General features: G+C 38.3%; 1 protein-coding gene across 1 annotated transcript; it reads left to right on the forward strand.

Annotated features, from left to right (window-relative positions):
- Window positions 1–11924: 11924 nt before the first annotated feature.
- Window positions 11925–20018, forward strand: LOC137258630 (uncharacterized). The gene is made up of 6 exons (XM_067796325.1): window positions 11925–11976; window positions 16226–16383; window positions 18090–18218; window positions 18456–18591; window positions 18781–18879; window positions 19475–20018. Exons 2-6 carry the CDS (start codon window positions 16240–16242, stop codon window positions 19660–19662), a joined length of 696 nt encoding a protein of 231 aa, XP_067652426.1. The 5' UTR covers window positions 11925–11976; window positions 16226–16239; the 3' UTR covers window positions 19663–20018.
- The last annotated feature ends 1536 nt before the right edge of the window (window positions 20019–21554 follow it).

A 21554-nucleotide genomic window follows, 5' to 3' on the forward strand; every position in this document is an offset into this window, starting at 1 on the left:
AGAACGAATTTCCCCAGGAACGCTGGCATCAATATCATGGAGTGGACCTCAAGATCACCTCCCGACCTCAACCCCATACAGCATGTGTGGGAGGCGAATCCGTCAAGTAAGGAACCCTCCACAGAACGTGCAGGAGCTTGGTGCCATGTTGGTACAAAATATGGCGGCGCATTCCCCAAGTTGTTGTCAGACGCATCATCCAATCCACGAGGAGACGTTGTATCGCAATCGTGAACGCCCATGGAGGACACACCAGATATTGACATGATGTCATGAAGCTGTGACTCACAGTTTTTGATCATGGACATTGCAGTCGCATTTCCGATGGAACCGATTCCACGACAAACATGATCTGTATGCTATAGCATCTTTAATGACAAGAGAATTGAATACAATCGATATGTCAAACCCATTTTCCAAAATGTTCAAAGTATTGACTTTGAAACGAGTGTAAAGTTTATATTTTTGTTGAGTTTATATTTATGATTCTTGAATGCATGTTTTTGAAGCATTTCGTGTATGTGCGTCCACACGTGTGTATGTTTGTGTTGGGTATGAGTTTTTACATACTTCAGATATCTCTTCTTACAGTCCTGACCCGTGAAATGGGATCGGGTGGTCAGGCTCGCTGACTTGGTTGACACATGTCATCGGTTCCCAATTGCGCAGATCGATGCTCATGTTGTTGATCACTGGATTGTCTGGTCCAGACTCGATTACTGAATGATTTACAGACCGCCGCCATACAGCTGTAATACTGCTGAGTGCGGCGTAAACCTAAACTCACTCACTCACTCATACAGTCCTCCATTGTATGGATTTAAATTGGCCAAACAAGACCACATAACGCCAAATATAGCTTTGTCTTGTATCTAATAACTTTTACCCACATTATGGTCCATTTGGATAACGGTGATGTGTATATTGTTCATCAACAGAAACATATACCAAGAAATGTCAAAACAAAAACAGGATATCCATGATAACTTACCGGTATGTTTCTTGTCGAATGTAGCCATAGCCAGTCTCTCGCATTACTCGGATGTGGGGTTCTAGCGAAGACGTTCGTCTTGTGAAAAAAGGGGTGGAAGTTCCAGATTTTACTTTGTCAGAGTGTACATTACTTCACGATCTTTCAAAGTTGTGATGGGATCACCTTAGCGAGTTGCAGCGTGCTGAACAGGTGTGTCTTCCTCAAGAACATACAAGTAAGCATTCTGTATGTCATCCTGCTCTTTATCACAGTCTGGCTGATGTTATTTGCTGAAACTTTTAAAAGTACCTTTTCATGCGAGTGGATAACGTTCGTAATGGCATATTTAACCCTCTAATTTTGGAGCTACACCACCTAAGTAGATGACTTGTTTTGGTACCGATATGTGAAAAATGAAGCATTTCAGTTTTACATTAAAAGTTAGATGTATTTGCACTTACGTGATCTTGGGAAACAATGTTGTTTGGTGAGTAGTTTTGGTTGTAAATCGAGTTCGGATTTCCATATTTCAATTTTCATGTCAGTCGGGGTGAGAGCTGCTGAGGTCCAGCTCCGGTGACCTCTGACTTCCTACAATATCGAGAGTAAACATAAACGTCTAAAATAAAACGTCCAAAAATGGTTCTGGTTTGGCATGATCTGGCATAGCAAATAAAATATAGACACGCGCATGCTTATTTACTTATTAATATAGTGACTAAATGACAATGTGAGGAATCAAATATGAAATCAAAATTAATGTTTTCATTGACAATAAATTCACATTTTGATATTCATTCATGAGTGACTCAGAAGATATGTAGGTTTAAATATAATAGTTTAAACTTAAGTCAGTTTTAGAAAAAACCCGAAATGGCTGCTCAGCGTCTGCCTCGAGAATTTCATGACAGAAAAGATGTGTTAAGTAACCTCAATGATGATGAGTTGATAAAGAGGTACTGTATTGACAGACATTCAATCACGATTTATCAGTGGGTGACTGGACAGTGACCTAGCTCCTGTCACAAACAGGGGCCATGCTATCACAACAGTGTGCCAAATTTTATCGGCACTGAGGCATCTGGCAACGAGGATATTTCAGCAATGTGACAGCCATGACCATGGTCTGTCTCAGCCCACTGTGTCTAGAGTGGTCACTTGACACTCTTGTCACTTTGTCAGCGTCCACATATTGTCCGGAAATCATATCATTTCCCACTGCAAAAGCCGAAATTCATAGGCACCAAAGACGATTTCACCGAACTGCAGTCCTCCCCGGTATGGTCGGTGTGACTGATGGCTCACACATAGGCATCATTAGCACAGCATATGCACATAGGTTGTTTTTGACAGTGATGACAAAATTGTCGTCATCGATGCCCGATGGCCGGGATCAACACATGACTCTTGAAGTTTGACCAGCAGTGGTATATATATTATTTTACATAATTTGAAACAAAACAACATGGAGTGAAGTGTCACCTTCTGTGGAAACAGGCTATCCCTGTAGGAGATGGTTGGTGACACCGGTTTTGAGGCCACACAGACAACTTACAACAGGTAATGTCATTTTGTAAACAATCAAGTTTATGCATTTTCATGGAAAAAAAACTAACACTAGTAGGTTTCCTAGGTCTGCACGGTATGAGTTATGTTACAACCTCCACTTGTTCTATAGGCCATTAATATCTCCAATATTACTTCCCCAACGAAAATGTGTATAAAGCATCCATAAAATAATTATGTTGCCTATTTCCTTTTCCATAAAGTTTCTTGGTATAAATATTGAGTATGTGCACTTTTTCAACATTCGTGATTGATAATGGTAATGAATACAATATCTAATTTAGGAAAAGAAGCAGCATTGTTCAGGAGACACGCAGCTGTGTTGAGAGAGGGATTGGCCAAGTGAAGAGACTCTTCAACGTACGCCATGGAGAAATAAGACTTGAAAGGTCATAAATAACACAGAAAGTTATTCCTGTGAAAATGTGTTTATTTAATGTAATTGTGTGGTTCAACTTTTGGTTCAGAAATGTAAAAATTCAACAGTTCAAAAGTAACTGGAAGAGTAATGTTAACTCTGAGAACACACAAATGGCACAATGAAATTATGTGTTTAAGTTAATATCTGGCTCACATTATTACATCCCTGTTAGTAAACACAAATCTATTATTCTTTAAATATGTTCACTTAACTCTCAGTTCAACTGAATTGAAAAACCAAAGCATCAAACATATAATGATAATTAGCAAACTGAAAATTAATACGATGTGTTTCTTGCACATACTAATAATCATATAAAACAACTTAGAGTAGTGAAGTTTGATGTATTGAGATCAGAATTAGTTATTAGAATTACATATTTATTACAACTAAATATACTCTTTATAAAAGTAGGAACACTTTCAATTTGCAGAGGAAGTGTAAATGTCAACAAACGTTTCAAGAACAGACATCTTATGAACGCGCACCACCATTACCACCCCTAAACACAACGCGTGATATGCACGTGCACAACGCAGTAGCCCTATACACGTGCATGGGGTGCCATTCTTGATTTTGACGTTTTTTCAAAAAGGTCGAGAAATCACTCAGAACATTAATCTTGACACTCATCTTGTATCACACATTTGTTAGAGTTGTTTTTCTATTCGTTTGTTTTGAAACGAAACTCCTATACATGCAAACTACATGCCATGCACCAGTCATCTTTCAAATAACTATGGTCGTTAGGAAGTGCAAATGGTAATGCACTCTCAAAACATTCAATAATATTATATCAACATTGATTGACTCAGATAAATCTCCTTAATATTTTTAATCCTAAATTAACAACAAAGAAGATCCCCTAATTTTTGTTTGAGAGTATACATAGTTAAATGTGATCGATCCAAAACATCCAAAACATATAGCGTCAATGTAACGTATCCAACACTTGAAGATATCACACCATCCATAAAGTTAGTTCCAGATCAAATTTGAAGTTTGTACTTGGTCTGGAGTTTTGAAATCTTTGAAGCAGGGGAGTAACTGAGAATAAAGTGTTCCATTGCAAATGACAAAATTTAAGGATTAATCAATTTCATTGTACATAAATAACAATATACAAAATTTCATTCAATTAAATCATTACACATGTGTCAGGTTATCACTGCTTGTGCAGTCCTGCATAACATATACGAGGATCGGAATGTGCCTTTGCCCGGCGGGTGATGGGGGTCAAGCGGGACAGGCAGGACGACTTGACGGGGGCCCAGTGATACATCCTGCAGGTGAAGGCCTCAGATACGAGGAGCTGTTTGCTACCAACCACCTTTAGTGTGAGTACTCCATTTAGGATTAAAAATATCTCAGATTGTAACAGGGACTAGGTGTAACTATTGAGATTGAATGAACCTTTGATAATTAAATAAAACACATTGCAGGTTACACTTTCTTGGGCAATTACAATATTTCCCCAGTTTTACAGAATTTTTTCATTATCCAGTGTTGATCTGACTTTTACACATTGAATACATGCAAGTCTCAATAAATACTAAGTATCTATTTGCTTTAATAGATTACCACACTGTTATGATATATCCAGACAGCGCAAGTATGTGCCTTTAATGTAGTGATCAAGAAAAATAGAGGTTACTCTCATGAAATACAACCTGAGAGAAGAGCACTTATTATGTCTGTCTCTTGTAAAGACGACCTATGCATACACACAGAAAGGGGACTGTCATCTATACTTGAGCCTAAAAGATGAAACAAAAGTTTTGAAAGACACTTTAGTTAGCATGATATCAATACATCCAGACAAAATTCAGTGTTCGCGTTAACGTAGAAACCTGCGTTTTGCACGCAATGAAAATAATAGAACCACGCAAAAAATATTTTGCGTGCGTGTTTTGGACGCACAGATTCTGATCTGCGTAATTTTAAAAAGTACATTAAAACTGCAACATATAAACAAACAATACATTTTAACATGATTCAGGATTTTAATGAAAATTTCACGAGCAAACGATTTGGACAACATATTTATAATTTTATTTCTGCACGCACTCGTACAAAACCTACCGCGAACACTGAAAATGTCAAGACAAAATATGGGTCTACTGACCTCATTACCTGTCTCAGTTTGTGAATAAACAATGTAATCAGACAGTCTAGACATAAGAGAATAGTTCATCTTCACGTTTACACCCATAAACAGAAAATAATGAATGAACCTCTTTATTCCATCCAGATTGTAGTCCGAAGTTCATTACAAACATGTACATCAAATATTTACAAGAACATAATCACAGCAAAAAATGCACAACACATTCATATAGTCATATGTACATGTACAAAGAAAATTAAAAGGTCTAGAATGCACAGTTTAGGGAGGGCTTGCTTTGAATATAGATATCTACAGAAAAGGACAATAACACATCTCCATGACATTTCATCAATATCGTAGTTCACCCCCAGAAAATAGTGATAGCAATTTATCTTCAGATAGTTCAAGCTGTTTGAACATAAACACGCACATCAAAGAGATCTGAAAGTTTTGTAAAGAAATTAATTCTGTTCTACATATAGTGTTCACCATGTGGAATTATATGGCGGTCATAACCATTACAATATATTTTGCATGGTTCACAATACTTGAGAATTTTCCCCCTGAGCTGATTTGTACACAAAACTGTAATATATATTTTTAAACTGAGGATTAGAATACATCAAACTATACTCTATGTACACCAAGGAAATTGTGGGTCAGGCGATATCTATTCATATCTTGTCTTGGATACACTTGAGAAAACCATCGTTCATTCACATATATCGATACAATTAATATTCTTCGCCATGGTAATTTACACGGAAACCTTCCAAAGTCGAGACAGTCACTGATATAATTAAAGAAATTGTATTGTAAACCTGTTTGAATGAGTGCGTCGCCAAGTATTGTGCCAACTACGGAATAGTCTGACACCGGATTAGAGGGCACGCAAATGATCATAAATTTACTACTAGCTTCTGCCGGGACCGAATTCTAGTGCCGATATTGAGAGCCTCACTAATTGATACAAATGGAAACCTAAACCAACAAGATAATGGAATTAGCGATTCGAAACTGTCACATCTGCATACTGAAAATTAGCAAACATTTTGAAAAAACGTGAGTGAACGCGCCAGATAGATAACAAAGTAAAACTATGTGCGACGATCCGGTTGCTACTTATTTTTGTTTGTTTTTGCACAAGGCAACAGTCAGTGACGTATGAGTGTGAATGACTGAGTCTGGATCCAGAAAGCCAGTGATAGATATAGTCAGTAACGCTCTGCCCTGCACTATTACAACAGGTTGAGGTCAGCATTGGGTTTTATTGGACACATATAAACAATATCATTCACAGGACAAAACATTTTGAATCGTTTCCCCTCAGCTGTGATAACCACGTTCCTATTTTTAGCTGCATGTGCCATTAAAAATGACATTTATATCGTGAATATAATAATAAACGTAATAATGTTATATTCTGAATATAATTTCTTGAAAAAAATATAGCATTCTGAGATCTGCATCCGTGACGATCCACCTCCTCGTGGAGGGTGCTGGGTAGTGCTAAGGGCTCTTCAGCCACCATGTGGACCCGGTGTAAATTTGGTCCACAGCACCTTATTGCTGGCATTAAATTGGGCAACCTGTTTGCCATGGTTTGCGCCCCTGAGTCGATGGGGGAAGGGTGTCTGGTAGTTGAGAGCACTGGAACCAGGACCAGGTGTTCTTGTTGCCCAACACCCCTCTGCGCCCTTTACTTCACCTAGACGTTTCAATCAATCAGTTGGTCACGCCAAGCCATGTGCTTAGTGCTTGCACTATGTTAAACCCCACGTGTTCATTGATATTTTGTGTGTGTGAGGTTTCTGGGAGAATTAATGACACATCAAGATGTTTGCACAAGAAGGAGTCTTATATTCTGACAAAAGGCAAAGCTCCTGAAGTGGGATGTGTGTCATTCACAATTAATACATCAGATGGTATCCATTGATACTTCAGTAAAATCTTACAGTCAACAGCATGCGGTACTAATCTTTACACCATACTTTCAGTGTTTGTTACAAGAACACCATAAAAGAAAACAACTTCAGCTAGCTGATATCTTAACCTAGACTTTTCAAAAGTAATTACAAATGCATAAAATGATAATTAAGATAATTGAATTTAAAAACAGTGACATTGATATTCAAAGACAGTACACTTTATGAAACTACACATTGGTCCCAAAATATAATTTACTTTGCCTTAGTAGAATCATAATCAGTGTAAACACTTATGCTCGTATACAATATAGCGATTCAAATATCATGTGTGCTGTCATCTTGGATTTTACGATACCTAGTGGACGGGAGATCCACATTATCACCTTTCGACTTGCAAGTATTTGTTTTGTTTTGTTATTTTGGTATTTAAAATAACCAATAAATCAATGAAACTTAAAATCCTTCGTAATCTTTACATACATGTGTGTAAAACCTGTTTACAACAATTTTAATTCCTGGTTTTATCTACCAACAAAGTACTGACAAGGTCGAAACCAGTAACGGCGTCCGTTTGTTCTACCACTTACTTTTTTACACAGTGTCTTAGACTTAAGAATACAACACATAAAGATTCAGTAAACATGACACTGACAATGAAACCTAAATGTAGACATTACATAATGCGAGGCTCCTGAAGTGGGATGTTGAAACACCGTAGATACCTTACAGTAACTTTATCGCCAACAATCAGTGTCATTTGTCACATGTTACAATTCCACTGTCTTGAGTCCTGTGCCAGATGGCGGCGGCTCATGGGCTACAAGGGCTAACGTGGTAATGTCAGCCGCTGACTTCCGTATGTCTCTAGATGTCTTCTCCCTTCTGCTTATAGATATCCATTGGAAATCAACCTTTTCGCTGTATCCAAGCGCATACAAAGCGTCTGTGGAGAAGTGAAAATTGTAATTCGACTTCTCAGAAGTTCGATGCTTGTTGCATGTAGACGAAGACAGCAATTTATTAACTTGCAGCGTCTCCAGGGTTTTATCATCAAGGTTGTTGTCTCGATGCCCAAATCACTGAATTCTTGTAGTGTGAGTGTTCGGGATAAAGCTAAATGCCTACCTGACGTCACTGACGATGGAATTTCTGCTTCTTTAACAAATCAAGGCGTTACCTGTGAAACGTTTCACTAGAAAACGGAACGACACTATTATCAAAACAAATACTTACATACTCACGCTTGCCCTCTGCACTCGTCCTAAATCGATTAAGGCTGGCTACTTTAACATCGGTGTGGATGTTTATATTCCAAACCCACAACAATGTTTTGATTACAAAAGCAAACTGGATAAAGGCGCCACGCTTGCACCCTGTTTCTGTCACCGTTGCAGTGGGGCTCACGAGAACTCAGAGAGAACAAATAATATCAAGTGTGCCAACTGTCTTGGGCACCATTTAGAACTAATTGTCTCCACTTCTAAAGATCTTCTCCCCCGTGGTTTCCCCCGTCAATTACACTATTGGTTCTATTTTATACAGCAGCAGCAAATGCCATATTGACAACTCTGAACCATATGAAACATCTTAAATATAAACAATATATAATATTTTTAAACCCTCTTTCTTGGCTTCAGGCTATAAAATAGTCTATCTTGCAAACACCCACTTTCAATCAATATTATTGAATTATATAACTACTGGCCAATTGCAATACGTCATCGTCCACTGTTGTTGACCCAGTCACGTTGGCATTTCTGGGAACACAGTGGCTGATCTTGCTGCTTAGGCAACACTCAACAAATCTGTGACACGCCTTCTTATTCCATACTCAGATTACAAAGCTAGTATTAAATCTTACATCCGTGATCTCATGCAAAAGATGTGGGACATCCAAGTTGGTATCAATAAATTACATGAAATAAAGCCCTATATTGGTTACACCTACTTGGGTTGTCAGTCCAGATTTGAAGAGGCCATTTTGCGACGATGTCGTATTGGCCATGCAACATATACTCGTACATACCTATTAAAAGGCGAGGATCCTCCGTTTTGTATCCCTTGTGATGAGAGAGTCACGGTCAAGCATATATCACAAGGGATAAAGATTTCAATGTCAAAACTGTTAAGGATCTTTTTACCACTGTTAGTACCCATTTAATCATTGTTTTTAAAAAGAAATTGATTTCATTGTTGATTAAAATGTTCTGTAGATTATTTTTATGATTGGTTGTTTAGATTAGTAACTTAAATTTTTAGTGGCTGTACCCTCAAAGGGGGTTGTAGCATTGTAAAGTCATTGTCCTCCCGAGAGGGTACGTAAGTCCCAAAACGTTCAAAGTCAATGTAAGCTTACCAGGATGTTTAGGCTTGGTATCTTCGTTATTTTAATTCTGGCTAAAATATCTTACAGTCGCCAACGGCTGAGGGGATGGATTTTTAACAATTTGTATTTAGCATATATGGAAAACGTTTTATATGCCACTAATATTGTCGAGGTGACGTTAGATTTCAACACACACTCATATTGTGTATTCAGACATTGGATGACAGCTGGTGTGGTCGTGGTGTTACATACGTACAACATTTGTAATGTTTTATGCATGATAATGCTTTTAGATACAATTAGATTTTCACATGCGGTATTATTAAAACAGGAATACATTTAAATTAAAGTGCAATAGGTACTTATGCATGTAACAAAACTGGCAATTGTATAAAGACTTCAGTGTGAAAAAAGACAATCGTAGCTTGCAAGTAGCACTACATTGTTAGAAAATGAACGTATAACATATGCGTTCATTAATATAAAATGAACTAGTTTTACATATAAATGAAAACTTCTTGTATGGTTAGGAGTGTAAATTTCAATCACAGTTTGAAACATAATAACAGTAGAAATATTGGTTAGGTGAATGACATAAATATTTATCTAGCAGTAATAGTGATTGGCAACGTTAGCACAAGCTTGATCTCCAGGGTGGAAACATGACATTCTCAGACAACTCTGAATGTAATATGAGAAGCTAGGCTTACGAGCTTGATCACTTACATGGACTTAATAAGAACGATAATGGTGAGAATATTCATGATTTGCCTTTCCAGGTTTCATATCCTTCTCAAGACGTACAACCTGATCAGCATTACCCCGAACAAGCGAAGCCGCCAGTGGGGCGACATCTCCGATATCTCCAGTGTATACGTACCGATAAATCTCCACTATACCCTGGATGCATCTACAGCCCGTTAATTTTATTACCTCCCTTTGCTGGCTCCGCATTCTCAAAGTAGCCAGTCAGCTAAGCCGCTGTTATAACCGAGCTTTTCAACAAGGATAACGATTGCAGTTGCGAAGGTTTGTTCGCAGTGCGAATCAGAGTTTGGAGAAATCACACAGGCAAAGTTGATAGGTCCGAAACTTAAAAAAATATATATGCATGAACTCTTTCTGCCTTTTTCAGTAAACCTCTGCATCATTTGTGTTGCTATGTTTCATCGGTTAGATAATTTGCAAAGCGAAAGTGAGTTGTGATTGGTTCGCTCAACTTCCCATCGTGGACACCTGATTGGATAAGAAAACCAAGGAGGTAATAGATATATCGGACTGAGCAGTAGATGCATACAGGGTATAGTAGAGAGTTACTGGTACGTATAACCTGGAGATATCGAGGGTGGTGAGGCGCTGCAAGGTTGACAGTATCATGACTTACTTCAACGGGTACACATTTTCTGCTGGATGAAAAGAAGCAGACTTGGACGTCAAAAGAATGTTTGCTATTTGGTCATTTTCATCCAGTGTTTAGCCACATCGTCCTCACATGTAACTTGTTTCTTTTACGTTTAAAAACAAACTAAGGAATATGCTGTCTCAAGCTGTTCATTAGCGGTATGTAAAGAAAGGAGTGTATACCAGACAATCCAGTGATTATCATTGTGAGCCACGTTAACGAGCCTGACAAGCATATCCCGGTACCTTCCTGCCCCAGCAAGTATATGTCTTTGAATGTGTAACTCAGATCTTATCTGGTGATGTCCTATTGGTGGATCAAAGTTCCTGTTTGGCCATTTCAGTCACTTGTATGGCTGTTACACACGGAAACTATCCCAACAAGTATATTCTAACTTGTAGTGCTGCCTCAAGAACAACATTTTGACTTTCAGACATATGAGTATGCAGGCCTTCCGGCCATATTTCAAAGTAAATTAAGACATAATTATGTTGAATTGTTACTGACAGAAGTCTTCAACATTCTTCATCTGAGGATTTTTGTACGAACAGTTCTGTGATCTAAAAAAGCAAATGTACAGTTGAATGGTCAATATAAAGATGATTGTATGTTGGCGCGTTGGCTTGTGGTCGAAACGTCAAGTGAATACATGTGTCCAGTCAGGTTTTCCCAAGATATATCGGTGAAAAAAACATGATAGCAATGCACATTTACAGAGATACCACTGAATAGACGCGCATTTAAAATGTTCTCACTGAAACCTGTAGAAAGAGAATTTTGCAGGTTTGTCGTCCTCGTTAACAGTTTACTAACAACATGTATGTCAATAATGGCACTGCAGACTTTTCTAAAACGTACCATGTGTTTGCGTGCTTCGATGATTTTAAGGTATATTGCTAAAATAATTACAATATTCTGCGATGTTCCTTGAACAAGTTCAATAACATATTCTTGTTAAAGCTATTTTTCAGCTATTCTCAGTGCGTCTGACGGCTATCAATATTTCATCAATAATGTATTTTCGCAAAATGGCTTGTGTGGGTGATGTCATAGGAGTCATCTCCCCAACTTATTACTGAATCAAATGGGTTAAAAAACAATTTGTTGTTAAATATGCTGGCAGGAGATGTGACATTACTGGATCTGATTGGATAGATAAATTGTAGATAAACTTCAGCTGTGGTTTTGGAACCACAGAAGACCAAGTTATATTGCTTGTATATCAGCTCTGTGTAGAGACCGGTACGGGTCAGGTAAGTACATATGTGTATATGTAGTATATTATTCTACGATTACATCAAACCAGACTCAGTGAAATCTTTGAGTTCATTATAACCGTTGTTCACAAAAATATCCGGGTGGGGAGTACGTATATAAAAAGTGAGATGAGATAAGAACAGAACTGGTGACATTCTGAGACTTAAAGTGGGCACTCCTGGTTCCAGTACAGAAGACATCTTTAACTTTAGATCTTTCGCCGTTTAAAAAAACCTTCATGTAAGTACAAAAAACGTGTGTCATTATTCTTTTGCCGGGGTATTATTCTGGACTCCGTCCGTCCGAGGAAATTCGTCTTTTCCGGAGCAAAACACTTGAAAACCGTTGAATATTTCTTCACCAAGTCCTTCATACATATGGGTCTGGTGCTGAACGGGTGCCTTTTCGTAGCTTTGGATTTCTGAATTAAATACGTTTTTGCGTTTCCATGGCAACAAGTTTGACTTCAACTTAAATTGTAAAAATGTTTCTTCACCATACTTGGCATATGGATAGGTCTGTTAGTGAAGTGGTGCCTTTTGGTATTTTGAGATTTCTCACTAAGAATTATTTTTTACGTTTCCACTACGAAAGGTTTTACATTGACTGAAATTGGTGGTAGTGTTCTTTTCCGGGGCAGAATTTAAACCAAACATGCTACATAGACAGGACTAGTGATGAAATGGTGCCTTATTGGTAGTTTCGGATGTCTGAATAAAATATTTAATTCGTTTCCATGGCAAAGAATGACTTCGACTGAAATTGGTAGAATTGTTCCTTTTCGGAGCAGAACTGTAAAACCCCTCAATACGTGTGGAAGTACCACTTTGCTGGTAGTCAAAAATCTAATGAATCAAAAGTGCCACTCTGTTTCCAGTGTCAAAATTAATGAAGGACGTTAAACCGTGGAAGCACTTTGTGGAAGCACTCTATGGAAGCACTCTGTGGAAGCAGTCTGTTGTTGATACAAACATGTCAGCATATGGCAAGTTTTCATATATACTCATGGAAACGCGCAAAGGAACACGTGAAAGTACAAGTAGGCCTTTATCGTTTCCCCGGCCTCTTCACAAGGTATTGCGAAGCAGGTGAAATTCTGGAAATGTATAAAGGAACACTTGTATTTTCACGTGTTCCCTTATTTGTTTCCATGAGTGTACATGTTTACGTTGCATCAATGTGGAAACCACTGTTATATTTGACATGGTCATAAGTAGTTGACATATTCATGAAGAGTAATTTACCTTGCACGGAATATTGACACCTTTGTCTTCTTGTATATAGTTATATCAAACCATGTTGAAGAAAAACGTACTTTAACACCTGCTTGTCATGACTCTATGTATTTCAAGTGGGTTCAATTATACGACCAATGTATATATGTTTGTGTACAAGATACAAGAAGATTGGCATTAAAATTAGTGTTTAGCATTCAACGCGTTTCGTATGGGATCAGCTTGTAGGATTTCACAGTTTCATGCTTAAAGGATGTTTTATTAAAGTCCTCGTCTAAGTGTTTTAAGGAAATTGATTTGATTCATACGTTTTGATAATGTTCTGTACTGTATAAGTTCCTTTGAATTTAGTCGAATAAATACCTAACTATGGTTGGTAGTAGCTGTACCCTCGGAAGGGGTTGAAGTAACGTAACGTAATTGTTCTCAGAAGAGGGAACTTCAGACCCCATCATTCAATATGTGTTGATCACAGCCCGAATTTTCAGCGCATAATGTTTGTAGTTTTAATTCATGGCTACATTGTTGAAAGTTCGTCAACAGTTGATTGACCGGACCAATGCAGGTAGCAAAAGTAATGTAAGTCCCCACGGCCCTTAGCATGGTGATCTACCTTCAGTAGATGGCGATCTATAGGCGTTTCTATATTGTGTTGTTTTGAAATGATTTAGCATATTACCCTGAACTGAAACCAGTTTCAGTTAATTTGTGTTAATCTAGTCGTTGTACTGTCCTTCGCTGACTGGTTTTTAAAAATGTGTCGTCGTCACGATATGGACTATATATTGCCGATGTGACATAATATTTAAGCTCGCTTACTCACTCAGCGTGTTAGACTGTCAAACGTAGTCGATGCATGCCATTGTATCACAGTTGTGCAACGTGGTGCTGGCGAATGAGTGAGTGAGTTTAGTTTTACGCCGATCTCAGCAATGTTCGAGCTATATGGTGGACCAGACAACCCAGTGATCAACAACTTGCGCATCGATTTGCTCAATTGGGAACTGATGACGTGTCAACCAAGTCAGCAAGCCTGACCACCCGATCCCGTTAGTCGCCTCTTATGACAAGCACAGTCGCCTTTTATGACAAGCTTGGGCTGATGACTGAGGCCTATTCTACCCCGGGACCTTCACGGGTTCGTGATGCTGGTGATGTAAAATACACCTACTGCTGTGTTCAAAATCCATCTTTGATATCGGGTACCTTGATATTCATGACAAATATAATAAAGCATAAAATACGTGCCTAGAAAAATTTAAATAAACTTCGTTGATATCGGGAACCTTGATATTCATGACAAATATAATAAAACATAAAATATGTGCCTAGAAAAATGTAAACAAACATTTTAAAAAACAAAGTTAATATGGGAATCGACGGAGTGAAACTGCAACGGTGTGATAATATAATGAAAATGAAATAAACAAGTAATGTTATACATCTGATAAAATGTGAAATTGTGGCAGATGGCTGTTATAAGTAATATTGTATCTCTGAATGAGACAGTGTGTAGCGACGAAACCGAGTTTACTCATATACACGAATCCATAGTAACAGAAGTTCAATTCCAAAACGTGTTTTCATGTATACATTGTAGCATCACAATATGATCTTATTACATGAAAACAGTCTGTTAAAATAGCATTTACTATTTAAATATGGGCCATACAATATAGCATTTAATCTTGAATACGGGCAATAGACCCAAAATTTACAAACAAGCACATATATGCACAGTTTATGGTACATATTCATTTGTTTCAAGTAATCAGTTATAAGTTGACACCTTTCATGAGAAAACTGATGTTTCAAGTTTGATCGGGGAGATTCGTCCTTATCTGTTTACGCAGGTATTCATGCCATTATATCATGCAACCAAAACGACATAGTCATGTCTTGACTGGTAAGTAGGTAACAAGTAGGTACTACCAGTATGCGAAATAACAACTGACCCGCTAGCCAATGGCTAGAAAAAATCCGTTCGAGCCAGTTAATCTCCACAGTTGCTGGCCCGACTAGTGAAGTTTCATTGGGTCAATATGTCGCTTTGTCCGACATGTCGTTAAGTGATGACCTTCATTAAGTCATTATTATGGCCTGATGAAAATGATCATCAGATTAGCAACATCATGATGAAACCTGTGTCTACATTCAGATTTTGGGCTAATGAGTTATTTTGTGAGCTAGTAACTTTCAGGCATAGCCATAATTTGGAAACTATTTCGTCAATGGCTATTTCGCACGGTGGCAAGGAATAGCAGATGGGAGTACAATACACGCGTACACTTAAAAGGATCCATTTATCTTATTAACCTTTTTTAATACAAATCACACAGTTCTTTAATCGTGAAGAAAAATTAGTTCAAATCGCTTTATAGTTGCTTCATATACTAGATTACTGTTGAATGAAATGGCTACCAAAGACAAAAGGAAATTGGAGTGAGTGAGTGAGTTTAGTTTTACGCCGCATTCAGCAATGTTCCAGGCACATCTAATCGAGTCTGGTCCAGACAATCTAGCGATCAACAGTTTGAGCATCGATCTGCGAAACTGGGAATCGATGACACGTGCCAACCAAGTCAGCCAGCCTGACCACCCGATCACGTTAGTCGCCTCTTATGACAAGCATAGTCACCCTTTATGGCAAGCATGGGTTGCTGAAGGCCTATTCTAACCTTGACTTTTAGAGGTCAAAAGGACTTTGGAAAAGATGTGAACAACAGAGAAGGGAATTGAGTGAGTGAGCTGGGATCAACGTCTGTACTGACTTGGTCCTCCATTCAAGCATGTTATTGTGTATTGTATACAGTTGTTGTAGCCACCTTCTTAATAAAACATTTTAATGAAGATATTTTTGCGCTGTTTAGTCTTGGGCAGTAACGCAATGACCATTCTGAACGTGCATGTATCAACTAGAACAGATCCAGAATTGTTTGACTTAAACAGGTTGATAGCAATAGACTCTCGCTGTTCTTTTTTCATTGCATATGTAAATCTGTACCAACAGAAGTAACAGGAACAATGAGTAGGGGAATCCCCGGAAACTCAACACAGAAGGAAATGGAAGAAGCCGCAAACACATTTCGTTTGTTGATCGGAGACGATTCTACTGAAGCTGGTGTCATTATCAATAGGTTTTCCCAAAACAGTCATCGGTACGAGGAGGTTTGTATTTTCAATTTCATGACTTCATTATGAATACCAAAACCAGTAAAAGAATATGTTTTCATTTGATTTAATGGGGAATATAAACGTATGTCGTGTTATACTTCATAGTTTCAGAATAACTGAAAGGGATTCAGATTTAAATATACTGAAATGTTTATTTTGGTACCGTTGGCAAACAATATGTTGACAACTAAACTAAAGGTTAACGAGTGAGTGAATGTGGTTTTACCCCGCCCTTATAAATATTCCAGCAATATGACGGCAGACACCATATATGGACTTCACACATTGTCCTCTGGATAATTCGCACAAGTGTCTCGTTTTCAGCACCTACGTATACATTAAACAAACACACACTCAGTCTCTCTCTCTCTCTCTCTCTCTCTCTCTCTCACACACACACACACAAGGCGCCATTCATGAAGGGTCAATTGATATATAACACGATGATATGTTCAACACTGAAATGTACTATTATGTGCTTCGACCACGAGGCCTTTTCACAGAATAAACTTGTCATTTGTCACATGCACAGCAACGTTTCTCAGAAGTAATACACCTAAACTTGTCATCATAATGTTTGATGTGTTGTCAAACGTGACGCATCATGATATACAGACAAAAGGTTCAGTGACAGTGTGAGCAAACATCAGTTGTATAGACCAACCCCCAAATGAAAATAACAAACAGGAAGCACTCGGCTATGCAATATCTTGTGTACCCTCCAGGCGTTTCTAAGACTCAGGTGAACCCTATTCTCATGCCCCTTATCAAGGTCATAAAGGAAACTTGAGGAATTGTGCTCCATCCGAGTCCAGGGAGATCTTCTGGTCCTGGGTGACGTGTCAATCACGTTACAAGTTTTATCCCAGACATGCTCGATTGGGTTAAGGTCTGGTGAGCATACTTGGAACTCACCACACCGTGCTGCCTAGGGAATTCCGTGACAGCCCTGCCCCATGACCACCAAAGCCATTCATATATTGCATTAGTGGTACTGCTATAGGAGTCAGAATCTCGCCCCGATGACGTTATCTGGTAAGATTAACGTCAACGACGTGTAGTGGTTCTGCCCAGTAGGAATTATCCCTGCCCAAACCATGACCGCCCGCACACCAAATCGGTTATGCGTAGCCACAGTTGCACACTGATTCATACTCCATTCCAACGTTAAAGACAAATTGAATCTGCTTTCATCTCCGAAGAGCACACGAAACTATTGACGTTGATTCCAGCGGTTCTGATTGGCTACCTACAGGTCGCCTACAGCGGAGTCTGACTTCCCTTTAACGCAGCGTTATGGAATTTGTTACCTAACGCGGTGTTAATCACGTACCTATCGTCTCGGACTGTTTTGACTCTGGGGCGACCTGGTTTGAGTTTGACAGGATTTCAAAACGCCTATAGCGACTCTTTAAAGAATGTAATATTGAAGGTAATTATATACTCAGTCTGGTATTATTCCGCTGAATACACTACAAACAAAAACGAAAATTTTGCAACGTTTAAGAAATAGTGTTACCAGTAGCTTGACCCTTCATTAATGACGCCGAGTATATTAATAGTTACGACCTGCATGCGTGCGTCCGTCTATTCGTCTGCGTACGCACGCACGCACACACACGCACACACACATACATACATGCATACATATTTATACAGTCTGTGGGTTTATACTCATGTGGTTGTTACCGTCTATGAAGGTTTTGGGAAGGATGAACTTCACAGGTCACACCCAGTGTGCCCAATCTGCTGCTGATTGGTTTCCGAGGAACAGACAAGATGTCTACATTCTGGATGTCGCTGCCGGAACAGGACTTTGTGGAGATGAGGTGAATCCGCTGCGTATGTTTACTGTTCAGTTAACACGAATGGCTCTGCTCTGTAATTCGATCGGTAAATTGATATGGGACTTATCAAACATGTATTCCGTGCTAATACAATGGTAATTTGTCTTGAAGAACATAGGTACAGGCTCTCTATACTCTGAGAGGATCATGACCCCGTCCTTGTATAGTATGGTTCTGAGAATCAGAAATGGATGCAAAAACATAATCTTAATTTCCCAGCTGCGCTCTCACGGCTTTCGCAGAATCGATGCTTTAGAACCATCAGAACAAATGTTGGCCGAGGCAAAGAAGAAAGGCATCTACGGTCAGCACTTCAACGTGGTGCTAGGAGAAAATAATGTCGACATTGAAAGTGGTGCGTGTTTATCTACATTTAACTTAAAAATATGGCATGTTTCCATCTACTGTGGACCTGATTGCTTTTGACATGTGTATTTGATCGTAAAAAAATATCTGAAATGCATCGCCTTTGTGTGTGCTACCTGGCATATTCTCGTATGGCACAGAATATAACGTAAACACTGACTTGCTTTATACTTCTCAGGCACTTACGATGCTGTTACTATTTCTGGGTTAAGCATTGTGGTTATGAAGAAGTTGCCCAGAAAAGCATTTGAGGAGCTGATCCGAATTGTAAAACCAGGTAAGTAATGTATATAAGAATAATCGATCTTTCCGAACGAATGAGTTTCATTTTCAACATGCGCAACACGTGTGTTATAAGGATCGATCATGCCACACTTTGACAGGTTTTGATCTGATTTGCTTGAAAGTGATCTTTACAAATTCGAAAGGTACTTTACATTGACTTGAGGTCGTGCTTCTCAGATTATGTTCTCTTTTAACATGAGATCATCGTTAATATTTACCTCTTCGTAAGCTTTTCAGCCTTGTAATAAGAAGACATTCTCACGCTGATATAAAGTTTCTTTGTTTCTTAATTTCCGTACTCACAAGGCCATGGACCTAGAGTGCAATTTATTATCAATGCAATATTCATGGAACACATACATGCCTACATTTAACCATGCCCTGTGTAGTTATTGCTGTGTAGTTATTTTCCATCATTGTCATACATGATCATCATATTATATTAACATTTATGAAAGCATATCAAGAAGTCTTAACCAGTTTTTGACTGCATTTATGGAAGAGTAAATAGACAACGGAACCCTCCCAATTTCGCCATTAACCATTACACTGGATATAAAGTTTCATCTCCAAGTCGTTTTTTTCAGGTGGCTACATCATTAATGCTTCATACCACAATATATTCCCAGAGGATGGTGATCCTGAAGCAGCCATATTTAGGAGCAATATAAAGGCTCTTGGCTCCCAAGGAAAGTGGACACTAGTGGAGCTGAGGCGCTTCAAGGATTACGTTTGTGGAGATGATGGTGCTGTTTCAGTCCACAAAGTTCTATAATGCAAAAATTACATACATGTGTCAGGAAAAATGTAAACAATTGTTGCTGAAGGAAATACTGTATTATTTTGAAATATGTATTATTACCGATTTCATAATATTCAGATGATTTGTTCAGTACCCAAAGGCTGAATAGACTGTTCAAGTAAACTTTGTGTTATGTGTGTGCCATCGGTTTGGAATTATGCACTTAAATTTATGGTTGGAGGCTTGGTTAAATACACTATATCAATAACTTCGTAATTTAAAATAGCTTCATGTTTATTTATACATTGTTTTAATGTCCGATTTATGTTTTGTGCGAAGCAAAGATTTATTTTATTCTGTATATGCATTTATTAAACAGAAGAAGTCTTTTCGTTGTTTTGCTTTATTATATTAAATTTGTTTGCAAGTGTAACAATGTATAATAGTTAAATCATGCCATGCTTTGGGCTTTGAAATATAACATTCCCATAATTGTGCACGCAGTTTTTAAAGCAGACTCTGCCACCACTAAGAAACACTAGTAAATACATGCACACTCAACATCGCAACTTCAAACAGTAAACCTTGAAATCAAGACACATCTGTGAGACTGTCCAGGACGCCGTGACTGGAATTTGAGATCATAGGAAAGGGTGTCTGTCACACGTGATTTGGGTTGAGGTCACAGGAAAGGGTGCCTGTCACTCGTGATTTGAGTTTGCGCAGCACGCATTTACAGTTTTGTCTGACAGTATGAATTAAGAAAAGAACTCGTGAGAAAGAAACTCTATTTCCAATCATGGGTGAAGTAAGTCAATGAATTAGTAAAGCGTCATCACTCCCAAATTACATGAACTCAAACACACATTTTCATAATCCTTAAAGCTAAATGTCTCTGTTTAGAAACAGTACCAATAAAACCTTTTCTAAGAAACCTCCGCTAAAAGCAGAGTCGACAGTCCAGTTCTGACCCACGGACTCTCATGTCTTTGCGAGGATTACATATAAGAAACAATGTTTGTTTGAGATGAACCCCGACTCGAAATGTTTCACAGTACAATGCCATGTCACCGTCATTTATTGTATAGTTTGGCATAAAATGCATGTGGATCGTTTTTTTTGTAAATATCTCTTCATCCAATGTTCCAGTCGGTCTCAAATTTTGCAAGTGGATGTTTTGTCAGATCGCTGTTACAGGTCATTGGCTCTATCCCTCTATAAGCAGGGTGGGTTCTGCTGTTTATTTTGTTGACAGTTACACAGACAGATTCTTTCATACAAATGCATAAAATCGGTGATTTACAATGTGATTAGGTTGTCTGACAAAACATCCACTTGCAAAGTTTGAGATCGATTGGATGAAAAGATATTTTTAAAAATACGGGTCCACATGCATTTCATGCCAAACTATAGTGCGAAGCGTTTCATGTCGAGGGTCATCTCAGTTATCTTTTTACGGCTGCTTTTACATCTTTAATCCTTGTGAAGACACGAGGGCCTTGTTCTGACCATATGATGAGCATGTGATTGACGCTACATCCATCAGCAGACAGCCTCAGGGTGCCATGTAAATAATGAAATCTGGACCAGACACTCCTGATGTCCTTGTCCTTCAGGATCACAATCGCTGTATTGATTTTTTAATCACTATGGATAAATATTTGAAAGACAAAACAGTGAAGGATCCTTTAATGTTAATTATAATTTAGGTATTGATTTCTTTAAAAGAATTCAAGAACAAAGAGAAACAGAACTATTAGACAAATTTTAAATATTCTATCCCAAAATGAAACGCATAAACGAGAAATCTATTGCGAAAATTCAAACATGTACAACTCGCCCACAAATAGACACTGGTTTAGAAAAAGGCAATGTCTATAAAACCAAGGGAATAACGGAGACGTTGAGCACAGTGGTAACGACGC

Source organism: Haliotis asinina, chromosome 12 (assembly GCF_037392515.1).
Source record: "Haliotis asinina isolate JCU_RB_2024 chromosome 12, JCU_Hal_asi_v2, whole genome shotgun sequence".
In the NCBI taxonomy this organism is placed as follows: Eukaryota; Metazoa; Mollusca; class Gastropoda; order Lepetellida; family Haliotidae; genus Haliotis; species Haliotis asinina.